Here is a 21,843-nt window from a genome sequence, read left to right on the forward strand (position 1 = left end):
GATAGGTTCACCGTAAGGTCGAACTAGTCGATGATGAAGGCGCGCATAGTTGTTCTCTGCGTCACTGGAAAGTGGGGGAGTATACTGGGGGTTGGATGCGTGACGTCACGGACTGTTGTGTCATCGCGTCGCGGCGGTTGTGAAGGGGTGAAGGGGAGGTGGGAGGTAGAGAGCGTGGAGCTGTAGGCGTCGCGGATGGTTGGGGGTGGAGGGGATAGCGGGGGAGAGAAAGCCAGAGGCCTCGCGTGGCGCGGAGCGGCAGTCAGTTATCGAGCGACGAGCAGTCTGTGTCCGAGCAGCGCGCCGCCATGTCGACTTCGGCCATCAGCCCCGGAGAGCCCGCCGGCAGGCAGGTACGCCCTTCCCTCGCTCCTTCCCCCCCCCCCCCTCCGGGCACCCGTGGGTCGTATTATAAAATCGTATCATAAAAACGAAATAATATTATTCCCTTACGGTGCTGCTATCTATGGTGACGGACTCACAACCGAACGAATCGCGCTATCTATCCACGACACGCGAACTGTTTCGTCGACTGCTCGTAAACTGCGCGAGACGCGACCGTCGGCCAACCTTCAACTTCTCGAGTTCCCCGCGCCTTCCGTGCTTCAAGTGAAAGGGTTCCGGATACTTCTGTGCACAGAAGGCCGCGGTGTTGTTTTTATTGTATGCTAGCTGCAGCCCGCGGTTTGCTCGGATTTTTAACAGTTAAATTTAACTAAGGGAAAAAAAAAATACCGGTCAAGTGCGAGTCGTACTCATGCACCAAGGGTTCCGCACACTGTGCAACGTTTAGCTCGAGTCCGACTTGCACTAGGCCCAATTTTATTATTTATTTTTATACTTTAGAGTTTGTAAAAGTACAGGATTTTTTTTCTGTGTAGGTACTGTGTTGTTTTCCAAGAAGGCCGTGTGAGCTCCACTAAGCGGGCGGGTACCTCATCAAGGAGAAGGATGGGAAGTTGCCAGACCTTACTATATGACCGTGTGGCGGACATAGAGAAATTACACTCACTGTTTGTACGTCTGTGACCTATGATTTTCAATTATTTAACTCCAATAGCGGGATAATTTCATAGTAGTATTTATCCAATGTGTTAATCCAGGTTATGAGCTAGCTGTGTGTCAAATCTCATCCAAATCCGTTTAGCGGTTCTGGCGTCATTGAGCAACAAAATTACACCATCACTTGCAAACTGCCGCATTTGTAATGTTAGTGTTGGTAAAAAAAATGGTTGCGTGGTGTATCGTTGCGTTCCTGGCGTACAGTCATGAACTCGGCCACAGTCCGTCGTGGCACAATGGCACGGAAACGGAGACGGATAACGTAAACGTAGACGGATCTCCCGGAACATTTGACTATCGCGTCTGCTCCTTCCACAATGCACGGGAACGTAACAAATGGCAACCAATGACATTGCATCTCAAGGTTACGAAATATTAATTTAATTAAAAATATATATGTATTATGCAACGAGATCATAGCACGGACATAATTAACACATATAATACAAGTATACGACTAAGTAATAACAGAACACAAGTTATTCTTATACTTAAAACCATTTTTAACGTATTCAGAGCATAAACAAACATGGCTACCACCGCAGCCAAGTACTCGGCTTCTACTGGTCGCACGGAGCAACGTGAACGGCAGAGCTCAGCATTGCCGAGCTAATCGTCTTCGTCTGCGTGCTATCGTAAAAAATGTTCCGTGAGATCCGTCTCCGTTTACGTGATCCGTCTCCGTTTGCGTGTCATTGTAGAACTGGCCTTACAAGCCTCCGCAACAGAAGGCCCACCCCTGCAAATATGACTATATGGATTTGCAGCACACCCTGCAGGTGTATTGTCTAAATGAGCGACCAGCCTTAGCTACTCTACACTGAAAAACTTTTTTTTATGTAATTTGAACATAAATATTCATGTAAACGTACAGACATTTGTGAATTTTCTACATTTACGTTAATTAGTATTCGCAGTTATAGTGAGTTCGGATTATTACCCGAACATATATGGTTGTGTTGTCCCGAAACCTCCAATCGTTAAATTTATTTTTAAGCCTTTTCTGAATAGTTTTTACAGTATTAACTGCGCACATTAATAAGCACGGTAAAACAAAAACAAAAAATGGTTGAATATTCGGTTATCTTTCTCATGGTTTGATGACATTCTGCTGAATGAACTATCAATTTATATATAAAATAATTAAAAAAAGTTTATCATAGATGCAAAAATAACGATAGGTTTGTGTTTTAGAAAATTTACAATATTTTTTTCTTGTAGCTTTACAAACTATTTCTTGGCAAATTGGTTCCAAAGGAATCGTTTGTATAAGTATTTTTTTTTCTTCTGTGTACTGGCCTCTTCGAAGGAAATTCGGGGCTAGGAGAAGCGGGAAGTCTGAATTCGGACGTGTACGGGCGGTGTATGTGTTCGGCACAGACTTGAGGTTGAAACTTGTCCTGGTGCACAGGGGTTTCGAGTGCCCACCCAGGACTGTTGTCTCGCACCTCGGAGGGCAAGAGCAGGGCTCAAAGCCCGCACGGTGTTATTCGCCGTGGTTTCCCGCCAGATATCGCCATCTTGGCGAAACACGTGACCGCTCTTGGCGACTGTCAATAAAAAAAAATCGTTTTCCCCTTCTTTCCAATGCAGGGTTTAGTATTTTTTTAAAGTCTTTTTCACTTTTATCGGAGCCGTTTCATTATATGTATGGTTTAAAATTGTGGTCTGCTAATATGTAAGGTGAAGAATCGAATTGTCTGGTTGTGTTTTATCGCTGCTGACGTACGCACCAGGAACGGCTTGTATAGTAATCGGTAAGCACGTCGAAGCGTGGGTAAGTCTCGGGCCCCGACCTCATCCGACAGGAAACGCTCGGACAAGAGAAGCCTTCACGAGCGCTACAAACGAGCACGCTGTAAGGCGTAAGTAGCATTTCCGGCCGCCGGCAAGTTGCGCCTTGTGCGTCCGGTGAGGAGGGGGTAGGGTCGAGAGATTCAAACAACTGGCACCGGCGACTGGCGGTCCTAAGCGACTCACTGGCGCGTATCGTCCGAGGTCAGGGAGGTCTCACGTGTGTCCGCTGGTCAGATCTCTCTCTCTCTCTCTCTCCCCCTCTCCCTCTCCCTCTCCCTCTCCCTCTCCCTCTCCCTCTCCCTCTCCCTCTCCCTCTCTCCCCTTCCATCCCCCGAGTCAATTCACAAAGGCATGGTGGTAGGGGGCACCCTTTGGAAATAAATAGCCTAAAAAGCTCCTCAATTTTATATAAGCGCACATCGTTAGATGGAGATCAATACCCGTAATAATAACACCTAAATTATGTTTTTAGATGTATTTATTTGATTATTGATGTGCAACATCTTATCTCTCTGTAAAAGGCATTTAGTGGGAGTTATTTCAAGAAAGCGACGGAAGTAAAGGAACGGAAATATGTAACAACCGCAGTGCTCCAATCTGTGGCAGATGGCGCGAACCGAAATTCCACAGACAAAGGGAAACTTTACAGTATTTATTAACCGTTTGATGAATTTTAACAAGGCGAGCAGTATTTTTTTTTTTAAAAAATTCATTGTCTAAAATCAGTTACAATGCAGGGTTTAGTATTTTTAAAAGTCTTTTTCACTTTTATCGGAGCCGTTTCATTATATAGTTTAAAATTGTGGTCTGCTAATCAAATGATTCAATAGTCAACACAGCTGCTCCGGCAAAGCATTCTAGAGGCGGGTGAAGAAACTATGTGTGATTCGCGTCCATAGATGTAGTTGAAACCACAATTTGCATGTATTCTAAAGAATTCTACGTTAAATATCGTGTCGAGTTTCGTATTATAAATGTATTTGTAATATGTGTACACGTGAATTTACTCGATGACAAGGTTAGATGTTTACACATCACTGGCGATTGCTGGAAGACTAGCTCACATTTTTTATTACGTTTTTCCTCTTATTGCACGCATATAGACATAGACCATTTAGTGAGATGTCTTGTGTCGGTTATCGTCGAGGGCGAAACCCTTGGGCTCCAGATTCCTCTTACCCCCTCCCCACCAACTACCTTTTCCACCCGGACAACCCTAAGACTTCCGCCTTGGGCCGGTTGAGTCACGCCCGAAACGTAGTGGACGTTGCCGTGAGCAGTTTGGTTTTCTCGGAGTACTCCCGTTTCCACCAGCTCATTCATTCCGTCAATGCTCTGCTGTCATTTCATCACCGCCGGTGTGACGTGTGGATGACCTTCTAGACGGACGTTAGGAATGCTGTTTACGAACAGTATGGATGTGTTCTTTACGGACGAAGCCTTAAATCACAGGATACATTAATTTAAAGACTGCACCATTAAAAATTCTCCTTCTGTGTCACAAGGACGCAAGCAATGACGAGAGTGACTCGTCCTTTCTCGATAGTATGCGTCGGCGATTCTGCAGGATGCTTGCAAACAATTCGGGAGGTTAGCAAAAGTAGCGGGCCGTCGAACTAGGGTCGCGGTTACACGGGATTCTGAACTGCTTCATGAAAACCTTGTTCAACTTTTGCGCACGGTTAAACACAGCATGAACATGTTTCGTTAGAGGCCATTCCCCATTCAAACTAAACAGGTTGACAAAAGTAGTTCAGAGCGACATATCTTCTACACAAGCCTCTGACTAGCTGTTGAGTGGTGAGAGTGCAAACGGTCCTTTGCGGAAAACGCAAGATGGAGAATGTTCCTGTCTTTTAACAATTGCACAAAAAAAAAGATGAACAGGTTTATATTTTATGGTTTTAAAATTGATGCTGATTGAAATTCTCTGACACAGGTACACTTGCTCAAATAAATAATAATCTCAACAATTCATTCGATGACAGTACACAATCGGTTTTGGAGTTGAACACACTTCATACCAACTACCGGACACTGTAACTCTTCACTTTCGCGTTTGTAAACATGTTCACCTGAAGTATTCCGACGTTACGTGTAACCTCGCTCTAGCTCGTCCTCTATCGAAAGGCTGTAACGAGGATTCTGTAGGGTTCTTGCAAATAATTCAGGAGGTTAGCAAAATAAGCTGGTATGCTTTGAGATGCACCTATCAAGGATCCTTTAAATTAAAATGTGCTTTCATTAGGTATTCGGCAATACCAAAACCATACACATTGGGCAGCCGAATTAGGTCTCAGATCTCTCCCGGGCATTCGAAGTAAAAGCGTCAATTTCTGTTGTTCTGCTATACGTTAAAAAAAATAGGTTTCTTTGATTGTAGTGAAACAGTTGTACTGATATGATAGAAATTACTATTTAAGATACAAAAAAACATGGCGAATAAACCATTATTATTCAAAATTACACGGAAATGTATTCATCCCAAAATAGTCTCTGGCGTAACTGAAAAGAAAAAAAATAATATTTTTTTTTAATCTTACCGCGTACTGGTAGCTAGAGACAGCCCTTTGCAGAACTACAGTACCGAGAGCCAGCCGTGTTGCTTATCAGCAAGTGTGTCTTCTTGACCACACGTACTCCGCTGCGTCAGAGTCCAAACGAGCTCCGTGTTTTGTAAACTGATTTAATTTTGTTTACGCTTTTCCATCACGTGCGCGCAAGACTCTAGGGAATCTCCAGTCACGGGTCTTGATTAACTTTGTCCACATCTGTGCTTAAGTGCTTTCCTGATTAAAATTATACTGTTGCACTTAGTAGGTATACCAACTCAAATATTGCATCTTCCCGCCGGAAGTTTGAGCTAAATCAATCTGAGGTAACGATGGAGGCATAGTTGTAGACTGTGTCCACCGCCGTCGAGAGGGAGGGTAAGTGGGAGGGGGGAATACCCCGGGGCTCAGCTGAATTATAATTTTTTGTATACGTGAGTATAAAATTAAAAATTTGTTGCTAATGAAATTATTGGTAAACCTGACAAGTTATGCGGTACGTGCAGATTATGTTTACCTATAGTTATGGCTAGACAGCCGGAAATTTCGTGAGTTCATCTAGCGTAAAGCTGAAATTTAAAGCCTTTTGTTTCCTCCACCAACGTTTGCTTATACAGTGGCTGATTTCTTAGCGAAAAAAATATAATTTTTTTATCTTGTTAATCGGCTCTCTCTGATTCGCTTACTTCTCTCATAACTGGACATCGTTGGCCCAAGGTCGCAGAGGGGCGTGTCCAAATAACTGCTGTCCAATCATGAACAGTGCATGAATATGAATGTTTGCATTTTAGCTTGCGACCAAATAAATCCGCGAAATTTCCGTACCTCTAGTTATGGCCATAGTAAAGTTTACACTGTATTTGTTTTGTAAAAGGAGCAGAAATATTCATGTAAACTTAGCCTACATATATTTGTGAAATTTGTATATTGTCATGAAAACAACTGTATCACTACAAATTAGTGTTCGCAGTAATACTGGGTTAGGATTCTAACCCGGGCATTTATGCTTCTGTATTGTCCCAGTACCTCCAATAGTAAAAACTGTTTGTAGTTTCCTGAATAGCTTTCCAGGATTAACTGCGCATATAAATAAGCACGGTAAAACAAAATAAATTCAAATTGTTTTATTCAATTATCTTTTTTGATGATTTAAAAAATATATGCTTGAATGACACATCAAATAAAAAAATGCGCCAATTATATTATAGGAATCTACTCGGCATTATCTCGAAAACCGTATTTAAAATATGCAAAATAACCATAGTTATGGGTTGCACAGAGATACAATACTTTTTTTGTAGTATTACAAACTATTTCTTGACAACTGGTTTCCAAGGAAATCTTGTGTAAAAGTACGACATATGTTTTTTTTTCTCGACGGCCCTGTGTCACGCAACTTGTCTCAAATTTTACATAAATAGTATTAGTGATATCCATTTTCCGACTGGCACTTGCAAAGCATCACGTGATGTTTGTTTGCGAATATTGTTGACAGGACAACGTAGACTTTTGGTACTAATTTTGAGAGCTGTCAAACTGGCTAAAAAATTTCAGCTTGAATGAAACATCAAATAAAATATAAAATTTGCGTAAGACATACTCGGTGTTGCCCCGAGAAACTTATTTCATATATGTAAAAAATAACCATTGTCATCCGTTTTACAAAGTTACTTTATTTTTCTTGTACTACAAGATATTTCTTGGCAACTGGTTTCCAAAGAAATCTTTTGTAATAGTACATAATTTTTTTTTTTCTGTGTAGTTTCTTAAAAAACACAAAAATTTTGCATTGAAAAACAAGCCATTTCGAGGACACAAACAAATTATTTTGTTGCTAACAGAAAATATATGTAACCTTCGGTATTGAGAAAATGTTTGTCCTGGTGGGGAAATGCGAGCCCGAAAAGAATAGCTCCAATTAATTAACTAGAGCTTATTTATCAACTAATAGTTAGGGACCGGAAAAATTCGCGGTTTCAATGGCCTTTAGGATAGACTGCACATTCCCCTGTACACTCGGGCAAATAACGCAAGTTCATTGGCTGCTGACTTGTAAGTCGTCCTAGCTGGTTTGTCTGTGATTCTATCCTTCTTTGGTTGAGGGTTTATAATTGGTTGAGATTTGTCCACATGAACAGTAAGCCAATAGCAAAATCATCTAAAAGGTATATTTATTTGAATTTTAGCCTATCGCTGAAAGAATCGGCGAATTTTTCCGGTTACACGGTTTAATACATTACAATAATCCGAATGACTGTTCACAAACTGATCACACTATAATGAGTTCACTAATTACTCTCCTCACTGGATCTCTGCTTGACAGTGGCTCTCCTTGCTGCTAGTCTCTCACCGCGCACCTCTGTCCCAACACACCACCTCGCACCATTCACTCGTCCGCCGCGCACACAACACCGTCCCCGTCTGCACACTCGTCTCCCGCTACCGCTCGCCAAAAGGCGTCCTAGTCACGCCAGCTCGCGGAACCTTCCAGACGAGACAGAGATGCGCCTCGGACTCCCAGGAAAGGCCGCAAATGGCGTTTCCCGTGTAGCGGCAGGGGAGGGACGGGCGTTACCTGCGTCGCACCCCTCAAGGAGCTGGGGGTTTTCCCCAGGCATACGCATGCTGGCATGCGCGCCGATCTGACTGGCCGGGCCTCATCTCGGGCAGCCTCGTAACAATTTTTTTTTCGAGGCCACGAAACATTAAAAACTCTTTTTTTGACAGTCCTATTGAAAAGTGAGCCAGATAGAGGTGTGAAAATTATGGTACTCAATAAGACCATTTTAAAAATGATATTTATAAAACCTATTTTTAAAATTATGTTTTACTTTTTCATGTGTTTTCCATGTATTATATGCAGTGCTTATTCTACAAAATAATACAAGACTAAACATTTTATTTAAGAAATCCCCATAATATTTATTCCGGTGTGTCTGCTCTCAGATAAGTTTGAAAAATATCTGGATTTCGAAAAGAGTGAAGTTTGAAATCACTACTCCGTAAAAAAAAAAAAAAAATAATAAACAGCTGTGTTGAACTCACGCATGGGGACTTGTGACTCGGCTGGTGTAAGCAGAGGGGAGGTAGAGGCAGTTGCTCACGCGTGCAAGTAGAGGTGACAGCACTGTTTGTGGTTGCGTGCGGACAGAAGTCCACGCTGACGGGGAACGTCGAGGTTCATTTTGAAGTCTAAGATCATTTTTGTTTTCATAAAACCAAACAATACATTAGTACTTAGTTTGCATTGAACTGAGTTAATTTGTCAATATTAACATGGCTAAGTGATTCTAGAATCTTATGTAGGTCATTGTTTTTCCAACCCGAATGCCGGCAGATCCTCTACCTCCCTTCCCAAGTCAACGCCCTTACAGGGTGGTTTGGGAGTCAGCCTACAGAACCGTATTTAAACATTCCAGAGTCCGTTTTATAAAGCCAGAACTGCATGGGGATTGCTCCCCCCTTATTTGATCAGAAAAAGGTGTTAGAGCTTCAGTTGTGACCAGAAGCTAGGGCTACCCATCCCATTTATGTAGGGCAAGGAAAACTTAGAAAATATCAAACTTTTTGCATTGAGCCAAATAATTTTCACACTTATGTTGTGTCGCGGCTGAAAAACTGCCACGCGGGGATCTGTCTTATAGTGAGTCAGTGCTGGAGCCTAGGAGAGTTGAGACAGGGCGTGCATGATTGGGGGGAGAGGGGAAATTGTGAGTGTTAATATTAATTAAAATTTAACGTATTATTTTACATTTAAGAAGAATATGTCTATTAGTAATACAGTTAATTGGAAATCTTACATATTATGCGGTAACCCTCAGATCACATTCACAACCATGAACACTTGAAGTCTTGATTTTTTTTTTATGTTCAACATTTAAGCTCTCGGTATACAGCATTAGTTAGGAGTAGAGAAATTTTGTGATTGGACCAGAAATGGTAACCTCGGTACTGCCATCTGCGGCGTATGGCGCGAACCAAAGCCCACAATGCCAAAGATAAAAGTAGTATATAAATGGGGCTTCTGGAACATGGCTTCTGGCTGTGGAGCTGTGTGTCCTTTCCGCCATCTTGGATTGTGACGTCACGGCGGCCATCTTGGATGAGCGTAACGTGACACTTTTTCGTGCGTGCAGCCGGCGTAACGGGACACAGCGTAACGGGACACATCGTAACGGGACAAGTAGATCACGGCGGCCATCTTGGATCCACAATTTTGGATGACGTCATTTTGTTTTCTAGAAAATTCCGACATTGTGTTGTCCGCCATTTTGAATTATGACGTCATCGTTGCAATTTTCGTTATGGTCGCCATTTTGAACTTTAGATGCCATCTTGAAAATCTGCAATTTTTATGTTAGAAAATCGTGAAAAATTTTAAAAATCATTAAAAAATTTAAATAATCGAATTAAATAAAAATCTTAAAAACCACTGTTGCAGTTATCGTTACGGTCGCCATCTTGGATTATATAAATGTTGCATATTTTGTTACACCCGCCATCTTGGTTGAGTACTATACCATTCTTACACTTTACGTTACGACCACCATATTGGATCCTATTAATGTTGCAATTATCGTTATGGTTGCCATCTTGAAATTCAGTCACCATCTTGAAATTTAGACGCCATCTTGGAAATCCGTAATTTTTATGTTAGAAAATCGGGAAAAATTCCAAAATTCATCAAGAAATTAACTTAATAGAATTCCGATTGATTATATCGATTACCGTCCTAGGTTCGAACCCGGTGAGGGCAAAAAATAAAAAAATCAGATCCTTCCACCACAGAAGCCACCTACAGACTGACCTACCTCCACCAATAACAAGGTATTTACCATCAGCTGGTATGACATCATGTCCGCCATCTTGTCTTCGTCCGCTGGAGTCCACCATCTTGTTTTCGTCTGCTAGAGTGTGCTGACGTCATGTTAATATATTGTTCTGTTCTCCATACCTTTAACCTTGTATATTAACATTAAACTTTGACCTTGACCTTGAACTTTGACCTTGACCTTGAACTTTGACCTTGACCTTGAACTTTGACCTTGACCTTTGACCTTGACCTTGAAATTTGACCTTGACCTTGGCCTTTGACCTTGAGCTTGAACTTTGACCTTGACCTTGAAATTTGACTTTGACCTTGACGTCCATCATGGATTCGACATTTTATGTTCAGTACATGCTACCAGGAACTACCACATGCTAGTGGTCATTGCCATCATCTTGTTTTCGTCTGCTGGAGGGGTATCCATATTGTGTGTACTCGTCTTACCAAAATGTTAGTTTTATTCTAACCTGTTACAGTGCAGTAATCATTTATTATTACCGAGATGCCCGCCATCTTGAAATTTGGCCGCCATCTTGAAATCATGTAATTATTTAGCTAGAAATGCGGGAAAAATTCCAAAATTCATCAAAAAAATCACTCATTAATTTACATATTGAATCGATGGATCCCTGTCCACGGTTCGATTCTTGACCAGTGACAGTTGTAACTAAATATTAAATAAATTTTAGATTCTCTTTTCCATTACCTTTCACAGAGTTTATTAATCATTCGCTCTACGAAAATCAACTCAAGTCAATATTCCTCACCAACGAATTAATACAGTACCGCTATGCATTACATGAAAGTCTAATTGTTCAATAATCGGAATAACCTATAAGCCGTTCATGTACAAAGCCACACATATAGATCAATTGTCTTCAGTCCATGAGACCGAGTCATGTAATTATCAGTCGTATAGGCTAGAAATTTCAGGACCGCATGACCTTCGTCGTTATCTAATTATATACAATTAATCCATCGTGACATTTTTTTATACATACTAAGGGACTAAGTGACCTTGAAAAATATTTTAGTAACACCAAGAGGTTTTAAACTAGTAAATATTCAATCACTACATTTTGTACTACGCGCAATCAACGAAAAGGTAGCACCGCCAACGAAAAGGCAGCTCATTTATCATTGGCTCCAATATTCATTGGCTCCAATATTCATCGGCTCCAATATTCATCGCCTCCAATATTCATTGGCTACAATATTCATCGGCTCCAATATTCATCGGCTACAATATTCATCGGCTCCAATATTCATCGACTCCAATATTCATTGGCTCCAATATTCATGGGCTCCAATTGCTCCAAATGCTCCAATATTCAACGACTCCAATATTCATCGGCTCCAATATTCATCGGCTCCAATATTCATCGACTCCAATATTCATTGGCTCCAATATTCATGGGCTCCAATTGCTCCAAATGCTCCAATATTCAACGACTCCAATATTCATCGGCTCCAATATTCATCGGCTCCAATATTCATCGACTCCAATATTCATTGGCTCCAATATTCATGGGCTCCAATTGCTCCAAATGCTCCAATATTCAACGACTCCAATATTCATCGGCTCCAATATTCATCGGCTCCAATATTCATCGGCTCCAATATTCATCGGCTCCAATATTCATCGGCTCCAATATTCATTGGCTCCAATATTCATCGTCTCCAATATTCATTGACTCCAATATTCATCGGCTCCAATATTCATCGACTCCAATATTCATTGGCTCCAATATTCATGGGCTCCAATTGCTCCAAATGCTCTAATATTCATTGACTCCAATATTCATTGGCTCCAATATTCATTGGTTCCAATACTCATCGGCTCCAATATTCATTGGCTCCAATATTCATCGGCTCCAATATTCATTGGCTCCAATTGCTCCAAATGCTACAATATTCAACGGCTCCAATATTCATCGGCTCCAATATTCATCGGCTACAATATTCATTGGCTCCAATATTCATCGGCTCCAATATTCATCGGCTTCAATATTCATCGGCTCCAATATTCATTGGCTCCAATATTCATCGGCTCCAATATTCATCGCCTCCAATATTCATTGGCTACAATATTCATCGGCTCCAATATTCATCGACTCCAATATTCATTGGCTCCAATATTCATGGGCTCCAATTACTCCAAATGCTCCAATATTCAACGGCTCCAATATTCATCGGCTCCAATATTCATCGGCTACAATATTCATTGGCTCCAATATTCATCGGCTCCAATATTCATCGGCTCCAATATTCATCGGCTCCAATATTCATCGGCTCCAATATTCATCGGCTCCAATATTCATCGGCTCCAATATTCATTGCCTCCAATATTCATCGGCTCCAATATTCATCGGCTCCAATATTCATCGGCTCCAATATTCATCGGCTCCAATATTCATCGCCTCCAATATTCATCGGCTCCAATATTCATCGGCTCCAATATTCATCGGCTCCAATATTCATCGCCTCCAATATTCATCGACTCCAATATTCATCGGCTCCAATATTCATTGGCTCCAATATTCATGGGCTCCAATTGCTCCAAATGCTCTAATATTCATTGACTCCAATATTCATTGGCTCCAATATTCATTGGTTCCAATACTCATCGGCTCCAATATTCATTGGCACCAATATACATGGGCTCCAATATCAATTGGCTCCAATTGCTCCAAATGATTCAATATTCATTGGCTCCAATATTCATTGGCTCCAATTGCTCCAAATGCTTCAATATTCATTGGCTCCATTAATTTGCTCGCTCCAATATTCATTGGCTCCAAAAGGCTCCAACAGTCTTTTTGCTCCTATATTCATTGGCTTCATTATTAATTGACTCCAATATTCGTTGGCTCCAATATTCATTGGATACATTATTCATTGTCTTCATCAGTCATTGACACCAACAGTCTTTTGGTTCCAAAAGTCTTTTGACTCCAAATATATTTGGCTAGAATTCTTCGAGTCTAAGAGACTATGAGGCCACATGGCTACGAGTCTAAAATAATCTAGCTGGTTACAAGTTATACATGGCTCGTGAGGCTACATAGCTACGAAACCTCTAGAAAACGAGTTTACGTGACTGTGTGGATACAGGAATACAAGTCTACATGACTACTTGGCTACGAAGCTACGAAGCTACTCGTCTACAAGGCTCCAATTGTCACATCTGTCTTCGACGGAATTTTCTCTTTTGCTCCAACTGCACCATCAGCATTGTTTTATAAGATTATAAGGCTACTTGCTTACGTAGCTTCAAGTCTACGAGGCTCCAATACATCATGGCTACGAGACTACGACTCATGAGGTTACGAGACTATGCGATTGCAAGTCTTCAAGGTTACGTGATCGCGAGGCTATAGGACTACGAAGCTTCCAGAACGCATGGTTACGAGACTGCATGTCTAATTGGCCGCGCGACTACGAAACTTCATGTCTCTAACTGTCTACAATAGCACTATTCAGTGGTGAGAGTTAATTTATCTCATGAAAAATATCCTGTTTAAAGTAGTGTCGATTATTGTCATCAGATGTCATCACGTGTTGCATGCAGGTAAATAATATTTATTTCTTTTATGCGGGATGCGGGATGCTCACTATCGATCGCAATAGAACGATGGCTTCGCTAGGCTCTATGGAAAAGGAATTTTGTTCTTCCAGTAAGTGTTTCACAGATTTCTCAAAGCATATTATTAATTTGACTGAGTAATGATATTTTTTTAAATTCCACCTGATAAAAATATCGCAAGTTTTGATTTAGTAGCAGAAAGTAACGAATTAAATGTAACTCCAAATAAAATGTCATGTCTCATTAGAAAAAAAAAATATCCATGCAGAGAGCGGTTTCTCAGAATAGTCAGAAGCACTTGAAGAAACCACAGGAATGATCGCAAAAACACGGGAAAAATTATCAAAATATTGACAAGAATAATCAGGAGCACACGGAGAAAACCACCATAATATTATCAATAATAATCGGAAAAACACGGAGAAAACCACCATAATATTGACAAGAATAATCGGAAGCACACGGAGAAAACCACCACAAGTTTTCTTTGATATCATAAAAATTCAGAAAAAAATATTTAATAAATAACAAAAAAAAATTAATAAAAATTTTTAAATGACAAAATAAAATACAAAAATACATAAAATTCTGGCTTGTACTAGAACTATATCTTTGCTCAACAATGAGAAGTTCACAAGCTAGCAGAATCTGTTTATGTATTTTTGTATTTTATTTTGTCATTTAAAAATTTTTATTAATTTTTTTTTGTTATTTATTAAATATTTTTTTCTGAATTTTTATGATATCAAAGAAAACTTGTGGTGGTTTTCTCCGTGTGCTTCCGATTATTCTTGTCAATATTATGGTGGTTTTCTCCGTGTTTTTCCGATTATTATTGATAATATTATGGTGGTTTTCTCCGTGTGCTCCTGATTATTCTTGTCAATATTTTGATAATTTTTCCCGTGTTTTTGCGATCATTCCTGTGGTTTCTTCAAGTGCTTCTGACTATTCTGAGAAACCGCTCTCTGCATGGATATTTTTTTTTTCTAATGAGACATGACATTTTATTTGGAGTTACATTTAATTCGTTACTTTCTGCTACTAAATCAAAACTTGCGATATTTTTATCAGGTGGAATTTAAAAAAATATCATTACTCAGTCAAATTAATAATATGCTTTGAGAAATCTGTGAAACACTTACTGGAAGAACAAAATTCCTTTTCCATAGAGCCTAGCGAAGCCATCGTTCTATTGCGATCGATAGTGAGCATCCCGCATCCCGCATAAAAGAAATAAATATTATTTACCTGCATGCAACACGTGATGACATCTGATGACAATAATCGACACTACTTTAAACAGGATATTTTTCATGAGATAAATTAACTCTCACCACTGAATAGTGCTATTGTAGACAGTTAGAGACATGAAGTTTCGTAGTCGCGCGGCCAATTAGACATGCAGTCTCGTAACCATGCGTTCTGGAAGCTTCGTAGTCCTATAGCCTCGCGATCACGTAACCTTGAAGACTTGCAATCGCATAGTCTCGTAACCTCATGAGTCGTAGTCTCGTAGCCATGATGTATTGGAGCCTCGTAGACTTGAAGCTACGTAAGCAAGTAGCCTTATAATCTTATAAAACAATGCTGATGGTGCAGTTGGAGCAAAAGAGAAAATTCCGTCGAAGACAGATGTGACAATTGGAGCCTTGTAGACGAGTAGCTTCGTAGCTTCGTAGCCAAGTAGTCATGTAGACTTGTATTCCTGTATCCACACAGTCACGTAAACTCGTTTTCTAGAGGTTTCGTAGCTATGTAGCCTCACGAGCCATGTATAACTTGTAACCAGCTAGATTATTTTAAACTCGTAGCCATGTGGCCTCATAGTCTCTTAGACTCGAAGAATTCTAGCCAAATATATTTGGAGTCAAAAGACTTTTGGAACCAAAAGACTGTTGGTGTCAATGACTGATGAAGACAATGAATAATGTATCCAATGAATATTGGAGCCAACGAATATTGGAGTCAATTAATAATGAAGCCAATGAATATAGGAGCAAAAAGACTGTTGGAGCCTTTTGGAGCCAATGAATATTGGAGCGAGCAAATTAATGGAGCCAATGAATATTGAAGCATTTGGAGCAATTGGAGCCAATGAATATTGGAGCCAATGAATATTGAAGCATTTGGAGCAATTGGAGCCAATTGATATTGGAGCCCATGTATATTGGTGCCAATGAATATTGGAGCCGATGAGTATTGGAACCAATGAATATTGGAGCCAATGAATATTGGAGTCAATGAATATTAGAGCATTTGGAGCAATTGGAGCCCATGAATATTGGAGCCAATGAATATTGGAGCCGATGAATATTGGAGTCGATGAATATTGGAGGCGATGAATATTGGAGCCGATGAATATTGGAGCCGATGAATATTGGAGCCGATGAATATTGGAGGCGATGAATATTGGAGCCGATGAATATTGGAGCCGATGAATATTGGAGCCGATGAATATTGGAGCCGATGAATATTGGAGGCAATGAATATTGGAGCCGATGAATATTGGAGCCGATGAATATTGGAGCCGATGAATATTGGAGCCGATGAATATTGGAGCCGATGAATATTGGAGCCGATGAATATTGGAGCCGATGAATATTGGAGCCAATGAATATTGTAGCCGATGAATATTGGAGCCGATGAATATTGGAGCCGTTGAATATTGGAGCATTTGGAGTAATTGGAGCCCATGAATATTGGAGCCAATGAATATTGGAGTCGATGAATATTGGAGCCGATGAATATTGTAGCCAATGAATATTGGAGGCGATGAATATTGGAGCCGATGAATATTGGAGCCAATGAATATTGGAGCCGATGAATATTGAAGCCGATGAATATTGGAGCCGATGAATATTGGAGCCAATGAATATTGTAGCCGATGAATATTGGAGCCGATGAATATTGGAGCCGTTGAATATTGTAGCATTTGGAGCAATTGGAGCCAATGAATATTGGAGCCGATGAATATTGGAGCCAATGAATATTGGAGCCGATGAGTATTGGAACCAATGAATATTGGAGCCAATGAATATTGGAGTCAATGAATATTAGAGCATTTGGAGCAATTGGAGCCCATGAATATTGGAGCCAATGAATATTGGAGTCGATGAATATTGGAGCCGATGAATATTGGAGTCAATGAATATTGGAGACGATGAATATTGGAGCCAATGAATATTGGAGCCGATGAATATTGGAGCCGATGAATATTGGAGCCGATGAATATTGGAGCCGATGAATATTGGAGCCGATGAATATTGGAGTCGTTGAATATTGGAGCATTTGGAGCAATTGGAGCCCATGAATATTGGAGCCAATGAATATTGGAGTCGATGAATATTGGAGCCGATGAATATTGGAGCCGATGAATATTGGAGTCGTTGAATATTGGAGCATTTGGAGCAATTGGAGCCCATGAATATTGGAGCCAATGAATATTGGAGTCGATGAATATTGGAGCCGATGAATATTGGAGCCGATGAATATTGGAGTCGTTGAATATTGGAGCATTTGGAGCAATTGGAGCCCATGAATATTGGAGCCAATGAATATTGGAGTCGATGAATATTGGAGCCGATGAATATTGTAGCCGATGAATATTGGAGCCGATGAATATTGTAGCCAATGAATATTGGAGGCGATGAATATTGGAGCCGATGAATATTGGAGCCAATGAATATTGGAGCCAATGATAAATGAGCTGCCTTTTCGTTGGCGGTGCTACCTTTTCGTTGATTGCGCGTAGTACAAAATGTAGTGATTGAATATTTACTAGTTTAAAACCTCTTGGTGATACTAAAATATTTTTCAAGGTCACTTAGTCCCTTAGTATGTATAAAAAAATGTCACGATGGATTAATTGTATATAATTAGATAACGACGAAGGTCATGCGGTCCTGAAATTTCTAGCCTATACGACTGATAATTACATGACTCGGTCTCATGGACTGAAGACAATTGATCTATATGTGTGGCTTTGTACATGAACGGCTTATAGGTTATTCCGATTATTGAACAATTAGACTTTCATGTAATGCATAGCGGTACTGTATTAATTCGTTGGTGAGGAATATTGACTTGAGTTGATTTTCGTAGAGCGAATGATTAATAAACTCTGTGAAAGGTAATGGAAAAGAGAATCTAAAATTTATTTAATATTTAGTTACAACTGTCACTGGTCAAGAATCGAACCGTGGACAGGGATCCATCGATTCAATATGTAAATTAATGAGTGATTTTTTTGATGAATTTTGGAATTTTTCCCGCATTTCTAGCTAAATAATTACATGATTTCAAGATGGCGGCCAAATTTCAAGATGGCGGGCATCTCGGTAATAATAAATGATTACTGCACTGTAACAGGTTAGAATAAAACTAACATTTTGGTAAGACGAGTACACACAATATGGATACCCCTCCAGCAGACGAAAACAAGATGATGGCAATGACCACTAGCATGTGGTAGTTCCTGGTAGCATGTACTGAACATAAAATGTCGAATCCATGATGGACGTCAAGGTCAAAGTCAAATTTCAAGGTCAAGGTCAAAGTTCAAGCTCAAGGTCAAAGGCCAAGGTCAAGGTCAAATTTCAAGGTCAAGGTCAAAGGTCAAGGTCAAAGTTCAAGGTCAAGGTCAAAGTTCAAGGTCAAGGTCAAAGTTCAAGGTCAAGGTCAAAGTTTAATGTTAATATACAAGGTTAAAGGTATGGAGAACAGAACAATATATTAACATGACGTCAGCACACTCTAGCAGACGAAAACAAGATGGTGGACTCCAGCGGACGAAGACAAGATGGCGGACATGATGTCATACCAGCTGATGGTAAATACCTTGTTATTGGTGGAGGTAGGTCAGTCTGTAGGTGGCTTCTGTGGTGGAAGGATCTGATTTTTTTATTTTTTGCCCTCACCGGGTTCGAACCTAGGACGGTAATCGATATAATCAATCGGAATTCTATTAAGTTAATTTCTTGATGAATTTTGGAATTTTTCCCGATTTTCTAACATAAAAATTACGGATTTCCAAGATGGCGTCTAAATTTCAAGATGGTGACTGAATTTCAAGATGGCAACCATAACGATAATTGCAACATTAATAGGATCCAATATGGTGGTCGTAACGTAAAGTGTAAGAATGGTATAGTACTCAACCAAGATGGCGGGTGTAACAAAATATGCAACATTTATATAATCCAAGATGGCGACCGTAACGATAACTGCAACAGTGGTTTTTAAGATTTTTATTTAATTCGATTATTTAAATTTTTTAATGATTTTTAAAATTTTTCACGATTTTCTAACATAAAAATTGCAGATTTTCAAGATGGCATCTAAAGTTCAAAATGGCGACCATAACGAAAATTGCAACGATGACGTCATAATTCAAAATGGCGGACAACACAATGTCGGAATTTTCTAGAAAACAAAATGACGTCATCCAAAATTGTGGATCCAAGATGGCCGCCGTGATCTACTTGTCCCGTTACGATGTGTCCCGTTACGCTGTGTCCCGTTACGCCGGCTGCACGCACGAAAAAGTGTCACGTTACGCGGTGTCCCGTTACGCTCATCCAAGATGGCCGCCGTGACGTCACAATCCAAGATGGCGGAAAGGACACACAGCTCCACAGCCAGAAGCCATGTTCCAGAAGCCCCATCTATATACTACTGATAAACTTTATAGTGTTCACTGTTTAAAATGATTGGCAGAATTTAAATAAAATTCCTTGTCGAAAATCAGGTCGAAAGCCGGGGGTTTAGTATTTTTTCCAAGTCTTTATCGCTTTTTATCGCAGCCGTTTCATTATATGGTTTAAATTTCTGTCCGCTAATGAAATGATTCAAAAGTCAACGTATTGATCCGGGAACGAATTATAGCGGCAGGTGCGAAAACTACGCTTGATTAGCGTCAAGAAATGTGGTTTAAAACATGATTTCCTTATAGTTATCAGGCTTGGCATATGTTTTTAAAAAAGAATTCTACGTTAAATTTGGTGTCCGAGTTTCTCGTATTACAAGTGTAATTGCAACACGAGAACATATGAATGTGCTCGTTACCAAGGTAATCGTGAAGTAGTTTAAAAAGTTGTAAGTTAAGTAATGGTTAGAGACCTGCAAATTTCGCGGATTCATTCGGTGATAGGCTAGAATTCAAACACACATACATATTAGATAATTTTGCTATTGGCTTACTGTTAATCTGGACGAATCTCAACCAGTTATAAACCCTCAACCAAAAAAGGATCGAATCACAGACAAACCAGCTGAGACGACTTACAAGTCGGCAGCCAATGAACTTGCGTTATTTGCCCGAGTGTACAGGGATATGTGCAGTCTATCCTGAAGGCCATCGAAACCGCAAATTTTGCAGGTCTCTAGTAATGGTTGATTGGCGGAGAGGACGACAGAATGATTTCCCCGCTCGACGGCCTCGTCTGAGGTTCCATTGTCGCACCGGCGCGCGGCCAGACCTTCGCTCCCGGGAGCGTGGTTCCTGTCCTCCCGCCACCTGAACAACCACCGCCGTGTTTGCGTCACGCCGAGCACACAGGCGTCGCCAGACCGAGAGTCGGGTGTTCGGGCGGAGGGCGCGCGACCGATTCCGTGGATCGAACCTTTTTCGAACGGCTGGTTGCCGTCGTTTAGCGATCAGAGCTGTTGGGAACAAGCTTCACGGCTAGGGCCATGTATAGCGAATGGACCGGAAAAATTCGCGGGTTCAATTACCTGTAGGATGAACTCCATAGTTCTACGTACACTCGGTCAAATGTCACCCACTCATTTGCTGCTTGTCTTGTGAGACGTTCCAGCGAAGCAGCCTGTGATTCGATAAAGCTTTGGTCGGGTGTTTCTCATTGGTCCAGAGTCATCCAGAGAGTTGTGAGCCAATAGCAGAGGCAGCACTAAGGTGTAACGATTTGTATTTTAACCTATCGCGAAATGAATTCGTGAATTTTTCCGGTCTCTGTGTATAGGGACATGCGTATTTCTCGAAAAGATTTCTAGATTAGCTGAAAGTTTCGTGATTGGGTGTATTTCTTTTCAGGTAAATGAAGAATTTTTACAACTCCAATCACAGTAATTAATTACAGAAGCAAAAGCATCTGAGTGGCTCGGTCAAATAAGGCAACGACTTCTCTCGCAGACGGCCGCCAATCACAAGGAAGAAAACACTTTGGCGCGTATACCTTGTTGCAGTCTAAAAGGCGTTCAGATTTATTCGCGAAAAAAATGCCTGCCCCTAGCCATGTACTTTTCGTGAAAAGATTTCCAGACCAGCCGGGTGTTCGAACTTTGCGGCACTGTCTGTGCTTCGTGGTTGCCTGGGGGTTTATTCCAGGTACATATCTGCTGTCTGCACACCAATCACAGTCATCCAGTGCGGAAGCAAATACGTCCTGAATGGCCAGGCCAAATACGTCAGTGGCTTCTCTTGCAGACGGCCGCCAACTACAAGGCAAAAATCGCCATGCAAACTGAACGGAAATTACGTGGATTAAACTGTAAAGACAAGCCAAATTTAACATCCTTATACCTTCAAGCTGCCTCTGCTGTCGGCTCACTGAATCAAGACTCTCGTCCAATGACAAACCATCAACCAAAGAAGTGACGAATCACGAGCAACCCAGTTCAGACGTCTCCCGAGTCAGAAGGCCAATGAACAGGAAATGTTTACCCGAGTGTGTGTATAGAGTACTGCGGAGTCTATCCTAGAGGTCCGCCGATCCACGAATTTTTTCCAGGCCGTATCCAGCTAGAAAGAAAATCTGTGTACTCTTTCACTGGGTTCGTGATTGTACTGCAGTTATTTGGACATGCCTCTCTTCAACCGTGTGCCAGGTTAAAAGAACAAAATTCTTCTCGCTAAGAAATCAGGATATGTGAAAGCAAATTTTTGCCTGACGCCATACATAATCGCGAAATTTCCTGGTCTCTGGCTATAGTGCAGTTTTGGGTTTTTGCAAAAAACAAATTCTGCGGAGAAGGAGTTAAAGTACACTGTAATTTTT

At 40.7% G+C, this 21,843-nt stretch overlaps 1 protein-coding gene across 2 annotated transcripts in view; it reads left to right on the plus strand.

The window, feature by feature from the left end:
- The first annotated feature begins 266 nt into the window (after positions 1 to 266).
- Positions 267 to 21,843, plus strand: part of LOC134534836 (ninjurin-2-like) — a 63,184-nt gene continuing 41,607 nt past the window's right edge. For both annotated transcript variants that reach the window (XM_063373461.1, XM_063373462.1), the window contains exon 1: positions 267 to 353. In XM_063373461.1, the coding sequence (XP_063229531.1) occupies positions 309 to 353 (45 nt within the window). In that variant the 5' untranslated portion in view covers positions 267 to 308. The remainder of the gene's footprint in view (positions 354 to 21,843) is intronic.

Source organism: Bacillus rossius, chromosome 8 (genome assembly GCF_032445375.1).
Source record: "Bacillus rossius redtenbacheri isolate Brsri chromosome 8, Brsri_v3, whole genome shotgun sequence".
In the NCBI taxonomy this organism is placed as follows: domain Eukaryota; kingdom Metazoa; phylum Arthropoda; class Insecta; order Phasmatodea; family Bacillidae; genus Bacillus; species Bacillus rossius.